At 39.1% G+C, this 18,520-nt stretch overlaps 1 protein-coding gene across 2 annotated transcripts; it reads right to left on the reverse strand.

Moving 5' to 3' along the window:
• Window positions 1-9,999: 9,999 nt before the first annotated feature.
• LOC124412252 lies at window positions 10,000-14,622 on the reverse strand. Of its 2 annotated transcripts, none has more exons than XM_046891980.1 (3): window positions 14,408-14,622; window positions 12,460-12,665; window positions 10,000-11,530 (listed from the first exon to the last, which is right to left on the reverse strand). In XM_046891980.1, exons 2-3 carry the CDS (start codon window positions 12,551-12,553, stop codon window positions 10,896-10,898), a joined length of 729 nt encoding a protein of 242 aa, XP_046747936.1. In that variant the 5' UTR covers window positions 12,554-12,665; window positions 14,408-14,622; the 3' UTR covers window positions 10,000-10,895. The 2 variants fall into 2 exon arrangements, with proteins under 2 accessions (XP_046747936.1, XP_046747937.1); XM_046891981.1 differs by lacking the exon at window positions 14,408-14,622 and adding an exon at window positions 13,121-13,303.
• Between the last annotated feature and the right edge of the window lie 3,898 nt (window positions 14,623-18,520).

An 18,520-nucleotide genomic window follows, 5' to 3' on the forward strand; every position in this document is an offset into this window, starting at 1 on the left:
CTACGCTATTTTCAATGTGTTTTTTGAGTTCCTGGGGTTCCAATCAGCCAAGAAACGGTCATACAAATCAATTCGGAGATCAGAAATTTTCGGCTCCAAAAATCGCAAAAAAAGTAAGGCTAACCCCTTTGAATTTTTTGCGAAAATTTCGACGATTCGGAAAAGTGCTGCAATAAATTCTTTCAGGTACTATTTCGACGTAATTTTGCGAGAGAAATCGATTGATCGTGGTCCGAATGCGCTGCGAGCAACGGATCAAAAGTTACAGCCGAAAAACGAAAGACGTATTTTCTCAATTTTTCTGCTGCTGGTCTTTGCGTGGTAATTTCTCTGCCGTTGGTCCTACGCTTTTTTTCTTGTGTTTTCTGAGTTCCTGGGCGTCCAATTAATCTAGAAAGGGTCATACAAATTGATTCCGAGACGAAAAATTCTCGGCTCCAAAAATGACCAAAAAAGTAAGGCTAACCCCTTTGGATTTTTTGCGAAAATTTCGACGATTCTGAAAAATGCTGCAATTATTTCTTTAGGACACTATTCCAACGTAATTTTGCGAGAGGAATCGAATGAGCGTAGTCCCAATACGCTGCGAGCAACGGATCAAAAGTTACAGTCAAAAAACTGCAGATTTTCATCGTCATATCTCTGCTGTCGGTCCTACGCTATTTTCAATGTGTTTTTTGAGTTCCTGGGGTTCCAATCAGCCAAGAAATGGTCATACAAATCAATTCGGAGATCAGAAATTTTCGGCTCCAAAAATCGCAAAAAAAGTAAGGCTAACCCCTTTGAATTTTTTGCGAAAATTTCGACGATTCTGAAAAATGCTGCAATTATTTCTTTAGGACACTATTCCAACGTAATTTTGCGAGAGGAATCGAATGAGCGTAGTCCCAATACGCTGCGAGCAACGGATCAAAAGTTACAGTCAAAAAACTGCAGATTTTCATCGTCATTTCTCTGCTGTCGGTCCTACGCTATTTTCAATGTGTTTTTTGAGTTCCTGGGGTTCCAATCAGCCAAGAAACGGTCATACAAATCAATTCGGAGATCAGAAATTTTCGGCTCCAAAAATCGCAAAAAAAGTAAGGCTAACCCCTTTGAATTTTTTGCGAAAATTTCGACGATTCGGAAAAGTGCTGCAATAAATTCTTTCAGGTACTATTTCGACGTAATTTTGCGAGAGAAATCGATTGATCGTGGTCCGAATGCGCTGCGAGCAACGGATCAAAAGTTACAGCCGAAAAACGAAAGACGTATTTTCTCAATTTTTCTGCTGCTGGTCTTTGCGTGGTAATTTCTCTGCCGTTGGTCCTACGCTTTTTTTCTTGTGTTTTCTGAGTTCCTGGGCGTCCAATTAATCTAGAAAGGGTCATACAAATTGATTCCGAGACGAAAAATTCTCGGCTCCAAAAATGACCAAAAAAGTAAGGCTAACCCCTTTGGATTTTTTGCGAAAATTTCGACGATTCTGAAAAATGCTGCAATTATTTCTTTAGGACACTATTCCAACGTAATTTTGCGAGAGGAATCGAATGAGCGTAGTCCCAATACGCTGCGAGCAACGGATCAAAAGTTACAGTCAAAAAACTGCAGATTTTCATCGTCATATCTCTGCTGTCGGTCCTACGCTATTTTCAATGTGTTTTTTGAGTTCCTGGGGTTCCAATCAGCCAAGAAATGGTCATACAAATCAATTCGGAGATCAGAAATTTTCGGCTCCAAAAATCGCAAAAAAAGTAAGGCTAACCCCTTTGAATTTTTTGCGAAAATTTCGACGATTCGGAAAAGTGCTGCAATAAATTCTTTCAGGTACTATTTCGACGTAATTTTGCGAGAGAAATCGATTGATCGTGGTCCGAATGCGCTGCGAGCAACGGATCAAAAGTTACAGCCGAAAAACGAAAGACGTATTTTCTCAATTTTTCTGCTGCTGGTCTTTGCGTGGTAATTTCTCTGCCGTTGGTCCTACGCTTTTTTTCTTGTGTTTTCTGAGTTCCTGAGCGTCCAATTCATCTAGAAAGGGTCATACAAATTGATTTCGAGACGAAAAATTCTCGGCTCCAAAAATGACCAAAAAAGTAAGGCTAACCCCTTTGGATTTTTTGCGAAAATTTCGACGATCCTAAAAAGTGCTGCAATTATTTCTTTAGGACACTATTCCAACGTAATTTTGCGAGAGGAATCGAATGAGCGTAGTCCCAATACGCTGCGAGCAACGGATCAAAAGTTACAGTCAAAAAACTGCAGATTTTCATCGTCATTTCTCTGCTGTTGGTCCTACGCTATTTTCAATGTGTTTTTTGAGTTCCTGGGATTCCAATTAGCCAAGGAACGGTCATACAAATCAATTCGGAGATCAGAAATTTTCGGCTCCAAAAATCACAAAAAAAGTAAGGCTAACCCCTTTGAATTTTTTGCGAAAATTTCGACGATTCGGAAAAGTGCTGCAATAAATTCTTTCAGGTACTATTTCGACGTAATTTTGCGAGAGAAATCGATTGATCGTGGTCCGAATGCGCTGCGAGCAACGGATCAAAAGTTACAGCCGAAAAACGAAAGACGTATTTTCTCAATTTTTCTGCTGCTGGTCTTTGCGTGGTAATTTCTCTGCCGTTGGTCCTACGCTTTTTTTCTTGTGTTTTCTGAGTTCCTGGGCGTCCAATTAATCTAGAAAGGGTCATACAAATTAATTCCGAGACGAAAAATTCTCGGCTCCAAAAATGACCAAAAAAGTAAGGCTAACCCCTTTGGATTTTTAGCGAAAATTTCGACGATTCTGAAAAGTGCTGCAATTATTTCTTTAGGACACTATTCCAACGTAATTTTGCCAGAGAAATCGAATGAGCGTAGTCCCAATACGCTGCGAGCAACGAATCAAAAGTTACAGTCAAAAAACTGCAGATTTTCATCGTCATTTCTCTGCTGTTGGTCCTACGCTGTTTTCAATGTGTTTTTTGAGTTCCTGGGGTTCCAATTAGCCAAGGAACGGTCATACAAATCAATTCGGAGATCAGAAATTTTCGGCTCCAAAAATCGCAAAAAAAGTAAGGCTAACCCCTTTGAATTTTTCGCGAAAATTTCGACGATTTGGAAAAGTGCTGCAATAAATTCTTTCAGGTACTATTTCGACGTAATTTTGCGAGGGAAATCGATTGATCGTGGTCCGAATGCGCTGCGAGCAACGGATCAAAAGTTACAGCCGAAAAACGAAAGACGTATTTTCTCAATTTTTCTGCTGCTGGTCTTTGCGTCGTAATTTCTCTGCCGTTGGTCCTACGCTTTTTTTCTTGTGTTTTCTGAGTTCCTGGGCGTCCAATTAATCTAGAAAGGGTCATACAAATTGATTCCGAGACGAAAAATTCTCGGCTCCAAAAATGACCAAAAAAGTAAGGCTAACCCCTTTGAATTTTTTGCGAAAATTTCGACGATTTGGAAAAGTGCTGCAATAAATTCTTTCAGGTACTATTTCGACGTAATTTTGCGAGAGAAATCGATTGATCGTGGTCCGAATGCGCTGCGAGCAACGGATCAAAAGTTACAGCCGAAAAACGAAAGACGTAATTTCTCAATTTTTCTGCTGCTGGTCTTTGCGTGGTAATTTCTCTGCCGTTGGTCCTACGCTTTTTTTCTTGTGTTTTCTGAGTTCCTGGGCGTCCAATTAATCTAGAAAGGGTCATACAAATTGATTTCGAGACGAAAAATTCTCGGCTCCAAAAATGACCAAAAAAGTAAGGCTAACCCCTTTGGATTTTTTGCGAAAATTTCGACGATTCTAAAAAGTGCTGCAATTATTTCTTTAGGACACTATTCCAACGTAATTTTGCGAGAGAAATCGAATGAGCGTAGTCCCAATACGCTGCGAGCAACGAATCAAAAGTTACAGTCAAAAAACTGCAGATTTTCATCGTCATTTCTCTGCTGTTGGTCCTACGCTGTTTTCAATGTGTTTTTTGAGTTCCTGGGGTTCCAATTAGCCAAGGAACGGTCATACAAATCAATTCGGAGATCAGAAATTTTCGGCTCCAAAAATCGCAAAAAAAGTAAGGCTAACCCCTTTGAATTTTTTGCGAAAATTTCGACGATTCGGAAAAGTGCTGCAATAAATTCTTTCAGGTACTATTTCGACGTAATTTTGCGAGAGAAATCGATTGATTGTGGTCCGAATGCGCTGCGAGCAACGGATCAAAAGTTACAGCCGAAAAACGAAAGACGTATTTTCTCAATTTTTCTGCTGCTGGTCTTTGCGTGGTAATTTCTCTGCCGTTGGTCCTACGCTTTTTTTCTTGCGTTTTCTGAGTTCCTGAGCGTCCAAATAATCTAGAAAGGGTCATACAAATTGATTTCGAGACGAAAAATTCTCGGCTCCAAAAATGACCAAAAAAGTAAGGCTAACCCCTTTGGATTTTTTGCGAAAATTTCGACGATTCTGAAAAATGCTGCAATTATTTCTTTAGGACACTATTCCAACGTAATTTTGCCAGAGAAATCGAATGAGCGTAGTCCCAATACGCTGCGAGCAACGAATCAAAAGTTACAGTCAAAAAACTGCAGATTTTCATCGTCATTTCTCTGCTGTTGGTCCTACGCTGTTTTCAATGTGTTTTTTGAGTTCCTGGGGTTCCAATTAGCCAAGGAACGGTCATACAAATCAATTCGGAGATCAGAAATTTTCGGCTCCAAAAATCGCAAAAAAAGTAAGGCTAACCCCTTTGAATTTTTCGCGAAAATTTCGACGATTTGGAAAAGTGCTGCAATAAATTCTTTCAGGTACTATTTCGACGTAATTTTGCGAGGGAAATCGATTGATCGTGGTCCGAATGCGCTGCGAGCAACGGATCAAAAGTTACAGCCGAAAAACGAAAGACGTATTTTCTCAATTTTTCTGCTGCTGGTCTTTGCGTCGTAATTTCTCTGCCGTTGGTCCTACGCTTTTTTTCTTGTGTTTTCTGAGTTCCTGGGCGTACAATTAATCTAGAAAGGGTCATACAAATTGATTCCGAGACGAAAAATTCTCGGCTCCAAAAATGACCAAAAAAGTAAGGCTAACCCCTTTGAATTTTTTGCGAAAATTTCGACGATTTGGAAAAGTGCTGCAATAAATTCTTTCAGGTACTATTTCGACGTAATTTTGCGAGAGAAATCGATTGATCGTGGTCCGAATGCGCTGCGAGCAACGGATCAAAAGTTACAGCCGAAAAACGAAAGACGTATTTTTTCAATTTTTCTGCTGCTGGTCTTTGCGTCGTAATTTCTCTGCCGTTGGTCCTACGCTTTTTTTCTTGTGTTTTCTGAGTTCCTGGGCGTCCAATTAATCTAGAAAGGGTCATACAAATTGATTCCAAGACGAAAAATTCTCGGCTCCAAAAATGACCAAAAAAGTAAGGCTAACCCCTTTGGATTTTTTGCGAAAATTTCGACGATTCTGAAAAATGCTGCAATTATTTCTTTAGGACACTATTCCAACGTAATTTTGCGAGAGAAATCGAATGAGCGTAGTCCCAATACGCTGCGAGCAACGAATCAAAAGTTACAGTCAAAAAACTGCAGATTTTCATCGTCATTTCTCTGCTGTTGGTCCTACGCTGTTTTCAATGTGTTTTTTGAGTTCCTGGGGTTCCAATTAGCCAAGGAACGGTCATACAAATCAATTCGGAGATCAGAAATTTTCGGCTCCAAAAATCGCAAAAAAAGTAAGGCTAACCCCTTTGAATTTTTTGCGAAAATTTCGACGATTTGGAAAAGTGCTGCAATAAATTCTTTCAGGTACTATTTCGACGTAATTTTGCGAGAGAAATCGATTGATCGTGGTCCGAATGCGCTGCGAGCAACGGATCAAAAGTTACAGCCGAAAAACGAAAGACGTATTTTTTAAATTTTTCTGCTGCTGGTCTTTGCGTCGTAATTTCTCTGCCGTTGGTCCTACGCTTTTTTTCTTGTGTTTTCTGAGTTCCTGGGCGTCCAATTAATCTAGAAAGGGTCATACAAATTGATTCCGAGACGAAAAATTCTCGGCTCCAAAAATGACCAAAAAAGTAAGGCTAACCCCTTCGAATTTTTTGCGAAAATTTCGACGATTTGGAAAAGTGCTGCAATAAATTCTTTCAGGTACTATTTCGACGTAATTTTGCGAGAGAAATCGATTGATCGTGGTCCGAATGCGCTGCGAGCAACGGATCAAAAGTTACAGCCGAAAAACGAAAGACGTATTTTCTCAATTTTTCTGCTGCTGGTCTTTGCGTGGTAATTTCTCTGCCGTTGGTCCTACGCTTTTTTTCTTGTGTTTTCTGAGTTCCTGGGCGTCCAATTAATCTAGAAAGGGTCATACAAATTGATTTCGAGACGAAAAATTCTCGGCTCCAAAAATGACCAAAAAAGTAAGGCTAACCCCTTTGGATTTTTTGCGAAAATTTCGACGATTCTGAAAAGTGCTGCAATTATTTCTTTAGGACACTATTCCAACGTAATTTTGCGAGAGAAATTGAATGAGCGTAGTCCCAATACGCTGCGAGCAACGGATCAGAAGTTACAGTCAAAAAACTGCAGATTTTCATCGTCATTTCTCTGCTGTTGGTCCTACGCTATTTTCAATGTGTTTTTTGAGTTCCTGGGGTTCCAATTAGCCTAGAAACGGTCATACAAATCAATTCGGAGATCAGAAATTTTCGGCTCCAAAAATCGCAAAAAAAGTAAGGCTAACCCCTTTGGATTTTTTGCGAAAATTTCGACGATTCTGAAAAGTGCTGCAATAAATTCTTTCAGGCACTATTCCGACGTAATTTTGCGAGAGAAATCGATTGATCGTGGTCCGAATGCGCTGCGAGCAACGGATCAAAAGTTACAGCCGACAAAGGAAAGACGTGTTTTCTCAATTTTTCTGCTGCTGGTCTTTGCGTGGTAATTTCTCTGCCGTTGGTCCTTCGCTTTTTCTCTTGTGTTTTCTGAGTTCCTGGGCGTCCAATTAATCTAGAAAGGGTCATACAAATTGATTTCGAGACGAAAAATTCTCGGCTCCAAAAATGACCAAAAAAGTAAGGCTAACCCCTTTGGATTTTTTGCGAAAATTTCGACGATTCTGAAGAGTGCTGCAATTATTTCTTGAGGACACTATTCCAACGTAATTTTGCGAGAGAAATCGAATGAGCGTAATCCCAATACGCTGCGAGCAACGGATCAAAAGTTGCATTTCAAAAACTGCAGATTTTCATCGTCATTTCTCTGCTGTTGGTCCTCCGCTATTTTCAATGTGTTTTTTGAGTTCCTGGGGTTCCAATTAGCCAAGAAACGGTCATACAAATCAATTCGGAAATCAGAAATTTTCAGCTCCAAAAATCGCAAAAAAAGTAAGGCTAACCCCTTTGGATTTTTTGCGAAAATTTCGACGATTCTGAAAAGTGCTGCAATAAATTCTTTCAGGCACTATTCCGACGTAATTTTGCGAGAGAAAACGATTGATCGTGGTCCGAATGCGCTGCGAGCAACGGATCAAAAGTTACAGCCGAAAAACGAAAGACGTATTTTCTCAATTTTTCTGCTGCTGGTCTTTGCGTCGTAATTTCTCTGCCGTTGGTCCTACGCTTTTTTTCTTGTGTTTTTTGAGTTCCTGGGCGTCCAATTCATCTAGAAAGGGTCATACAAATTGATTTCGAGACGAAAAATTTTCGGCTCCAAAAATGACCAAAAAAGTCAGGCTAACCCCTTTGGATTTTTTGCGAAAATTTCGACGATTCTGAAAAATGCTGCAATTATTTCTTTAGGACACTATTCCAACGTAATTTTGCAAGAGAAATCGAATGAGCGTAGTCCCAATACGCTGCGAGCAACGGATCAAAAGTTACAGTCAAAAAACTGCAGATTTTCATCGTCATTTCTCTGCTGTTGGTCCTACGCTGTTTTCAATGTGTTTTTTGAGTTCCTGGGGTTCCAATTAGCCAAGAAACGGTCATACAAATCAATTCGGAGATCAGAAATTTTCGGCTCCAAAAATCGCAAAAATAGTAAGGCTAACCCCTTTGAATTTTTTGCGAAAATTCCGACGATTTGGAAAAGTGCTGCAATAAATTCTTTCAGGTACTATTCCGACGTAATTTTGCGAGAGAAATCGATTGATCGTGGTCCGAATGCGCTGCGAGCAACGGATCAAAAGTTACAGCCGAAAAACGAAAGACGTATTTTCTCAATTTTTCTGCTACTGGTCTTTGCGTCGTAATTTCTCTGCCGTTGGTCCTACGCTTTTTTTCTTGTGTTTTCTGAGTTCCTGGGCGTCCGATTAATCTAGAAAGGGTCATACAAATTGATTTCGAGACGATAAATTCTCGGCTCCAAAAATGACCAAAAAAGTAAGGCTAACCCCTTCGGATTTTTTGCGAAAAGTTCGACGATTCTGAAAAGTGCTGCAATTAGTTCTTTAGGACACTGTTCCGACGTAATTTTGCGAGAGAAATCGATTGATCGCAGTCCGAATACGCTGCCAGCAACGGATCAAAAGTGACAGCCAAAAAACTGCAGATTTCCATGGTCATTTCTCTGCTGTTGATCCTACGCTTTTTTCAATGTCTTTCTTGAGTTTCTGGGGTTCCAATTAGCCAAGAAACGGTCATACAAATCAATTCGGAGATCAGAAATTCTCGGCTCCAAAAATCGCAAAAAAAGTAAGGCTAAACACTTTGGATTTTTGGCGAAAATTCCGATGACTTCGAAAAAAGCTGCAATTAATTCTTAAGGACACTATTTCAAGGTAATTTTGCGAGAGAAATCGATTGAGCATAGTCCCAATACGCTGCGAGCAACGGATCAAAAGCAAGAGCCAAAAAACTGCAGATTTTCATCGTCATTCCTCTGCCGTTGGTCCTACGCTTTTTGCAATGTATTTTTTGAGTTCCTGGGGTCCCAATTAGCCAAGGAACGGTCATACAAATCAATTCGGAGATCAGAAATTTTCGGCTCCAAAAATCGCAAAAAAAGTAAGGCTAACCCCTTGGGATTTTTTGCGAAAATTTCGTCGATTCTGAAAAGTGCTGCAATAAATTCTTTTAGGCACCATTTCGACGTAATTTTGCGAGAGAAATCGATTGATCGCAGTCCGAATGCGCTGCGAGCAACGGATTAAAAGTTACAGCCAAAAAACGAAAGACGTATTTTCTCAATTTTTCTGCTGCTGGTCTTTGCGTCGTAATTTCTCTGCCGTTGGTCCTACGCCTTTTTCTCGTGTCTTCTGAGTTCCTGGTGGTCCAATTAGCCTAGAAAGGGCGATACAAATCGATTTCCAAACAAAAGATTTTTCGGCCAAAAAAAAGTAAGGCCAACTGCTATCCATTTACCCAATCCATGTTTGCATTATCTCAAAAGTGTTAAAATAAATTGATCAGTATACTATGTCGATGCACTTTCGCGAGAGATATCGCTTTCTTGGAATTTTGAGATGCTTGCGAATACCGAATTGAAAGTAATCACCCAGAAAACGACACAGCTGATAAATACTATGCGAACAGCAGAAGCAATCCCTTGCACGCTCCGTTGGGCTAGCAGGCATGTCATGCTTCCAGACACACTGTGTTGATCACGCAATCAACGAAACAATATCTGTTTCCGAACAACCGCCTAGGCCGAGATATATTCCACATACCAGGGGCAGTTTTGCGCAGAAATTCCTTTCAAATTTTTCAACCATTTGTCCGATACTGCATTAAACGTTTTTTTCAGAAATCAATTTGTTCAGATGTTTGTTTGTGTGTTGGTGTATGAAATGAAACGCCCAAGTTCTGCGACGAAAGTTGTGAAAATCTAGTTCGCAAGCCTAAAATCGGTCGAAACATCACATACAACGGTATTTGTCGCAACAAAACAATCGTGTCGCAACATAGCAGCGTAGTTTACCCGGAAATCAGTTTCACTAAGCATACCAGAAACTTTAAAAATTATTAGTGCAGTATAGCGTTTTCGCCATCAATAAAAGTTTAGAGGTCAAAAGTCAATCAGATCAGTTTGAATTACATAGCCCAACTCACTTGTGAAATATTTATTTACAAATCAGTGCCACAAAACAGTGCTCAGTCTTATGCCAGCAAAGGTAATTAATATCTACTACTTTGTAGCTTCAATCTGAGCCATACCTTTTAAAATTACTTTCAACACAACTTACATTCATATTAATAACATTATCACGAGAACTATTTACGTGTTTCCATGAACCAAGCACTGGAGTCAATCATAAATTCGCTTTTCGGGATTTATCAGAAACAAATCACACATTGACTTGAAAAATGCGTATCTATGTGATTCCAACTGACTCGATTTGTGGAAACTCAAACTAAATTAGAATCGAGTCAACTATACCGATCTTGACATGTCTGGAAGATCATGAAACTCTCCGTGCACATTAATCTGCAGTCACGTATTCATCACATTTTCATAAGCGACTGACGGTTCATGAGAACACAAAATAGCTTGATCAAATGAGTTTTTCATGTGATACTTGAAGACGTTGAGAACCCATCTCGAAGTGTAATTCCGCCTATGCTGATCTCACTCTATATCGATACTAGCAGTATAATGTTGTCAGCTAATATTCTACCACTATAGCTAGCCCAAACATATTTCAAATGGTCGTTTAATTTGTAAACTCACAGTTAGTTACATCTTCAATACGATAAATTAGGATAGCGAATTTTTCAAGAATGAATATCATACGTGTGATGTAAGCTTTCGTCACAGTACGATAATATTTATCGCAGATTACGGTCTGCAGACGAGTACTGCAGCTTTGAGGGTGAGGAGATAACATATTGAATAGAATACAGAAATGTGGTAATTTCTGAACGTGCCAGTTGTTACAGCTAAATTTACAAAATATTCTTCAAAAATAAAAGCTGATAAAAAATTCTAAAGACTAGGGTAAAGTATCACTCAGTTTTCCTCTTCTCTTCCTTGAATCCATGACCCACTTTGTCGAATGCCATTATTTTCAAAGTGATATATCCAAGGAAGAGTAGAGCTGACATTAGGAATATGAAACCAGGTGGATATTTGCCAAATAGCATAACGCTGATAATACCAACGAGCTGAGAGGCGAGTACCAAAAGAGCAAAATACACTGCCAGCGTTAGAACAAGGGAGATCCTCTTCCGTTCACGTGGCTTGAACTTAGCAAACTTCTCTTCTTCTCTATTTTTTATTTCTTGCGTCTTCTGCGGAGGCTTGGAGGTCTTTCGGAGTGATGCGAAAGCCTCATAGGATCTGGTCAATCCTTGCGAATGGAGGTGTTTGAGAAGAACTCGCTGGAAGCCGATTGCAAAACGAACGGAATTCTTGACTGGGATCGACTGAAGTATCGAGTTCAACATGCTCTGTATGATTATCGAAAGGTTGTGCATCAGTAGTATGAAGTGGTTGTGGAGTTTCTTCACGGTGGGATGAGACTTCGAATTGCCAAATGAGTACAGCAAGTACGGAAACAGGTTCAAATTCTGGCAGCAATGACGCAAGCGTTGCATTGATGCGTGACGAAAGAGGAGTGGAGGTCCGCTGGTTTTTCCATCTGTAAAGGATAATTAGAACGTCAAGCCGAAGCACAAACTCGATAAAACGATATGTCGCAGATATCTGTGTATGATGAAAGAACCCGTGATAACCGCAACTTTACATAGAAAGTGTGAAACCCAATATCATATTTACAAAACGAACATTATCTCGAGTAAATGAATACGACTAGGTACTCCAGTTTCAAGTTTTAACCGGATAATTTTTAATCCGCTTCATACGACGCAAAACAGATTAAAGTAACAAGAATAAATTCCAGCCAGTAATTATTTTTTTATCACACGCACAATTTACGCTGATTTCTTTTATCGGTATGCAACATTGAAAGAAAATAAGATGCGAAGTTCTATAACCACGGAACAAGGTGGAAATAAATAGCTTCAACTTCTTCCTTGTCATTCTTAGTCATTCACATATACAATATGTAATATTTTTTCAATCATTCCGCGGTTGAAAAATTGGTCGCTAAACCGGTTTCACATGCCCGCGCAAAGAGCTTTGCAATTTATAGTAATTAATGCATGCACTTTGGGCTTTACCCAATTGGAAAAAAATATGTATTCAATTACAGGCTTGTATTATTATGAATATGTTCGACAGTATCACTGCAGACATAGCAAGCGGTTATTTTATTTTCATATTTATGCAGTACAACGCCGCGTACAATTTTATCAGTCACAGACGGAACATATGCTCGCTGAAGAATATGAAACACAACCAATTCATAGTCGTAATGAAAAGATACTTAATAAAGTAAAGTTAAAAGACACTAAGCATCGATTATTTATTTCGTTTCATGGACGTACCTCTCATTATCATGTACGTATATGAGAGACCTTCTGAGTCACTGTATGCATGCAATGTGTATGTATATTGTTCCCAAACATAATGACGCATCGAGTCAAGAAAGGTGTTTTAGAAATTTACCTTTGAACATGCCTGAAACACGCCGTGCTAGCGTGTGTCTCTGCTTGATGATCGGCAAAGACTGTTTTTTCACCGACTCCATACTCTCGCTCATGATGTTTCCCTGCAGAGTATTATTTCTGATCCGCCAATGTCAACAGTTCAGCAATTATTATTATCGTTGCGCTTGGTGTAAAAGCGAAGGTGAAGAGCTGGTAATGACTTGGCTGTAACAAATAATAAAGTTTGCTAGATAATAATCTAAAATGTTCAATCGTCATTCACGTTACTTGTAGGAATTCCGTCAAAATCATACTATTATTACGCTTTAGTATGTAAGTATGTGGTAGCGTAGAAAATTCTCAAGTGCATATAGAAAAGTAAGAGTACAGTACAGACATTGAGAATTTAGTTATGTATGGGGTTCATTCTCGAACAATAATGTACAAGAAAAAAATCAATTTGAAATTCGGAAAAAAACATACTTGAGAAAATTCCCATGCACATTTAATCAAAATGCGGAGACAAAAATTCTCTACAAATGATATATATATATACATACATACAAAAATGACCGAATCAATCAGACCGAATATTTTTATATCGTCATTAGTGATGAGTATTAAGAATATCAAACTTGCTATACAGTTATAATTAATTGGTAGACGCGTTTCAATCTTACTTTTTATGGCACTTCATGGAACTACAATGGCAAATCATCCGTCGGGACTGCCATCGGTAATGTTGAACAAATCGAAGTCTCAACTCGCACTGGTTGTCAGCCAGTTGAGAGAAATATTCGAAATGCAGGTTGGATAAAAAAGTTAAAATGCGCGATAACTTTTGACCCAAGATTACAGCCATTAAACGCCACGACCCTAATACCACGGTCACAAAAATGAACCAGTTACGACCCATCTTGTGACCACGTTATCAGAGCGATCATATACGATGCATAATGCGTACTATATTATGATATACCCTGAGCTATATACAGTATAATACCGACTATGATGCGACCATTGCGTAGATATTTATTTTTCATGTCAATCATCTGGCGCCGATTCGAGTTCAATTCGAGTCAAGATCAAGGGAACTGACCCTACGAATCCAAATGAAAATTGCAGTAGAGGTCATCTTTGTACGTCAAGCAAGCAATTTCCGAAGCGACTTTGATACTTCATTTTGTAACTATAAATATGCATTATATTGCGATTCTGTACAATATATCTTCAGGCTAAAACCGAGACCAAGAGAGAGGAGATTTATAGAGGCAACTGATACTTATTTAGCTGATACACGAGTATGGCGAAACAAGTATTTTTACGATTAAAAAAAAAAAGATTATTTTGCACTGTTGAGTGGGCGAACGTCGCTTACATCATCAAACTATAACAATTGGCATTTTAAACGAACAAATATTTTTACTGAATATGGTATATAATATATATATGTATATAGCTATCATACGTATAATATACACGGCGAGCCTATATTTAGACTCATGGACAGTAACGATGTTTTCAATTGAATATGTCGTTTGACTACGGGTATATTACTATTATCATTATTTCGAAAGCAAAAAATAAAATATATTGTGAAATCGAGGCAAAAGCAACACAACAGTTATTTCATGTAGCATTGGGCATGTCGAGTACACTTCACTACGAATACTGGGGAAATAATTGTGTACAATGAAAAGTATAAATTTTACCGAACATTTGAATTTGAGAAATAACATCGATCTAGAATTGCTATAAATAAGATGTATTACATCACTCAAGCTGGAAATTACTTGAATATTCATTAGTCAAATAATCATATATAACTGCCATTATTTGAAATGAATCAACTAACTGTGGCTTTAAGCAATGATAACAAGCGCTACCGGAAATCCTGAATAACGATGATAGAGCTATGCCTGACTTTATCAATGTTCATAAAAGTGAATAAGAATAAGAATACTAACCTTCGTTCCAAATGTACAGTGTATTATTTACAATTGGGAGCGTGCCCGGAAGAGAATTGAAGTTTTCCATAAAATGAATTGCGTCTAACTGTACTTTTTATAAAGATTGAAAACTATGGGAAATTCACGAAATATACCCATCCTTTGGGTCCCGGTTCTTTTCGTTTATCCTCGGTGCTAAACCACGCTCTCTTGCGATATCCAAACAACTGACTGTCGGCTCTGGGTGCTCGAGACACCCACGCAGGCGTCGATAACTGTATCGTCCTCTGGGATTGGTGGTGGAACCCGGTTCCCCCGAACGCTGGCCAATAACCGGGACTCTGTTAGAGCTGCGGAAAATGCTCCCGACGTTGATACAGTCACGTAGCTACCAGGACTGGAACATGGTGGATCTGATGCGCTTTCAGGGTCTTTGAAGTTGGAAAATAATCTTGTTTGGAAATATACCAGTCATAAATATCCACTACATACGACCAAGTTCTTTGTCTTATTTTTCACTCAGACAATTTTTTTACTCCCTTTTACAGCCGTATGGAATTTCTTTGAAATTTCAAGAAAAAAAAATCGAAACTTTGATCCTTTGTTGGTCAGATCAACTTTCCAACTCACTGTGTCGTACCGATTCTCGGACATATTTTCGAATAAACTAATTCTCGGTAACAAACGGTTTACCATTACCTGAAGGTATCGCTACGACTAATCGCCATGGTCTGTAGATTTTAAGATAAGTTAAATACATGCACTGTCGATCATCGCAACAGATCATAAACTGTGCCCTCAAGAAGTTATTAGTAGCAGTTAATTGCAAGCTGCAGGAAATTTGGAAAGATGTCAAATAAAAATAGTACATATTACATATAATATACGATGCTGCCTAAAACGATAAAAAAATCTTTCATATTCATATTTCAAGGGTCTCAATCATGTAACCGCGTGTAGCTACTTCTTCAAAGCCTATTGAAATTTGACTCGTTGAAGCGTTAGCTTAATTTATTGGAACAACGACATTATTGGATTCGATCCAATTAAAATCTATGTTTGTTAGTTGCTATTCTGTTTGAAATATTTCCCGCCTTTTTATTCCACTTTGGACCAGGCTGCAGTGATCTTGTCCCGTTTCTATCAAGTGGCTTGAATGGCTGCACGTTGTGTAATCCGGTTGTTATTTACGTGCTACAGATTTCGAAAAACAAAATAGCTAATTAGTGGCTGAAGTCCGTAAAAGCAAAAATATATGGTATTGCATACATACATGTGTATGTATAAAGTACATACATCGTGTGGAAAATTTCGAAGCTCTTCAGTACTTATTTACCGTTACAAGTATGATTTGATACGTCCATAAAAGGATATATTGGCGTATAACGGTTCCACGGATATTGGCAAATGCCAATTAAATAGCTGCAGACATTAGCTGTTTACATATACGTATATGTGTATCGTTTATCTATGTGCAATAAAAGATTTTACATAGTGTAATATGTAATTACGACCGCCGGTTAACGCGCTGAAACGTACGAGTATACACTCGAGCACGTGTGTGATATCCAACTCGCCTACAGTTTACACCCATACTTATCTCATATTCTAGGCGCACGTGGTTCGGCAGTGGTATCCCATGCAACACGCGCTGCAGGCGTGATCAGCGTCTGAAATTTTCTCTGCAGCAATACTGACGCACGTGTAAAGTATCGGCGGGCGTCTTTTTGAGCTATACGTAAACTTACAAAATCGTTAATATACTTGAGATCACTCACACAACGGAATCAATAGCCTCAATCGTAGTTAGCCGGAAAAAGATATTATACATGATACATCATCCATCGTCAAAAATTCTTGAAGGTCCCACGCGATTCTAAAGATTAAAAACAAAGCGAATGCAGCGGCGCATGTAAGCTGCCACACGCGGCTCGAGTCACGCTTGTAGTAATTTCACGGGGTTTTCCGATCTATTTTAAACGGCGAGGACCCGCTCGATCTGTTTAACAACAATATCAAGCAGCCTGCACCTGGGTGAACTTCTGAGGTCGGTGCACTTCGGTGACCGCATCGTCGCGTGAAAAAAGAAACCAGAGAAGAACGACACATAGAAATGCACGTCATTGCGTGGCAGGAAATATGTATACCTTTTCCAGAGTCGTACTTGTAATTACAAAAATTCTTGGTTTTTCCGCAATCCAGGAAAGTAGAAGCTTCGCAAGAATCACTACAATCCTACAAAGTTTTTTATACCTCTGTATTTCCACAAATTACCAGTATAGATAAGTCGATTACTCTCTATAAGTGAGTCCAACGTTTCAGTTCTACGAATTAGGTAAATATCCGTCGATATAGTCGTACTAAGCGTAGCATAAACTAGACTAAATTTTTCTGTGACACTCGCCGTTGAACGCCAGCAGATAGGCAACCGCATCTACAATTTGCATCGCTACATATTCGACATGTAATTCTGGTTGCCTATCTGCTGGGGTTCAACGGCGAATTTCACAGGGAACTCTTGATGTGTATAAATATTACATTGATGTAGGATTTGTTACCATGGTGTTTGTAGAAATGATATATATTGTCGAAGATGGTTAGGATTGAATAGTTAATTTATTTCAACGTTTCAGCCAGGCCCGGCTGGCCCTCTTCAGGAAAAAATAGTGACAAAGTTAACATCTAGTCCAGTGGTTGTCAGTATTTTTTCCCGAAGGTGGTGGAAGGAAATAAATTAACTATTCAATCCTGACCATCTCCGATACAATGTATAATTTCTTTAAGTATTGTAGACATAATCCGTTCTTATATGGATATTGTGTCTATGGTACACATACCTATATAAAAGAAACGTACAAAATATGTTTAATTTTCATCCGAACAAACAACCGTTCCAATATCTCAATCCAGAATGCATACTGGGAATGAGATAGTGTATCCTATGAGAGTCCTGGACTTTGTACCGGACGATTATTTCGTCGGATTACATTGATCCCACTTCGCCGCACCTCTTCAAAGGTGCAACGGTGTCTTATTAGAACCGAAGCTTGTTGAGGAGAATGGCGTACATCGTTAGTAAATTATACGAATTAATTGACTTGCTATTGTAAGTGAATATTTTCGACCTTGTAGTGTACAGGGGTCTTCATGCATGACGGGCTAAATTCGCGCAATATGCGAGACAACCGTTCCACGTTGATTGCAGGATTGCACTCGTTATACTATACTATACATCGTGCGTACATAACAGCTGAGTAATTCGCTGAACCAAATTAACTTAACTAACGATTTACGTCGAAAAAATAAAGTGTGATGCTCAGGTAAATAATCTACAGTCAAGTATGTCGTAAACATGTCGGAAAACTAATTTATAGCTTCGAGCAGTTTAAGAAATCGTGCAAACGCTCTGCACCAACTTAATAGAGTGCAGTTTAGTTGAGTTTATTTCTATATAAGTAACATGTCGACAGTGGTTTTTGAAAACTGTTTAATAATAGTGACAGAACCATAATAACTATAATATAGTTTGAAAATAATTCAACAGAAATAGAAAAAATAGCGAACCAGTAGAAAATGTACCGCGTAGCCTCTTGTTTTCTGCACTAGAGCGAGGTGTTACTAGGCCAGTTAAGAGCTAGTTTTCGAACGAATATTACCAAATTAATGTTCACAAAACACTCAATGCTTTCGCAACGGTGATCGGTATTTCTTGGCCAACCAATTGAAAATGAATTCGCGACTACTGCCCTTTTCGATTGGCTTATAACAATTGGATGAAACGAATTGACGGTGGGCTGGACGGGGTCCCAGGAACCCAGAAAAGTCCCGTAAGGTCATTAGACCCAAAATTTTCCGGCGGGCGCCGGGTGAACGATTACCTGAGTAATCCAACATTTGGTCGCCAAATATGCCGCCTATAGTAATTGGTTATAGCAATTGGGCGAGACGAATTGACGGTGGGCTGGACGGGGTTCCAAAAGCCTGGAAAAGTCCCGTGAGATCGTTAGACCCAAAAATTTCCGGCGGGCGCCGGGTGAACGATTACCTGAGTAATCCAACATTTGGTCGCCAAATATGCCGCGTACAGTAATTGTTTGGTTCCCTTTATAACTGGTACGTGTCGAACAATAG

This window comes from Diprion similis, chromosome 11, assembly GCF_021155765.1.
Source record: "Diprion similis isolate iyDipSimi1 chromosome 11, iyDipSimi1.1, whole genome shotgun sequence".
NCBI lineage: Eukaryota > Metazoa > Arthropoda > Insecta > Hymenoptera > Diprionidae > Diprion > Diprion similis.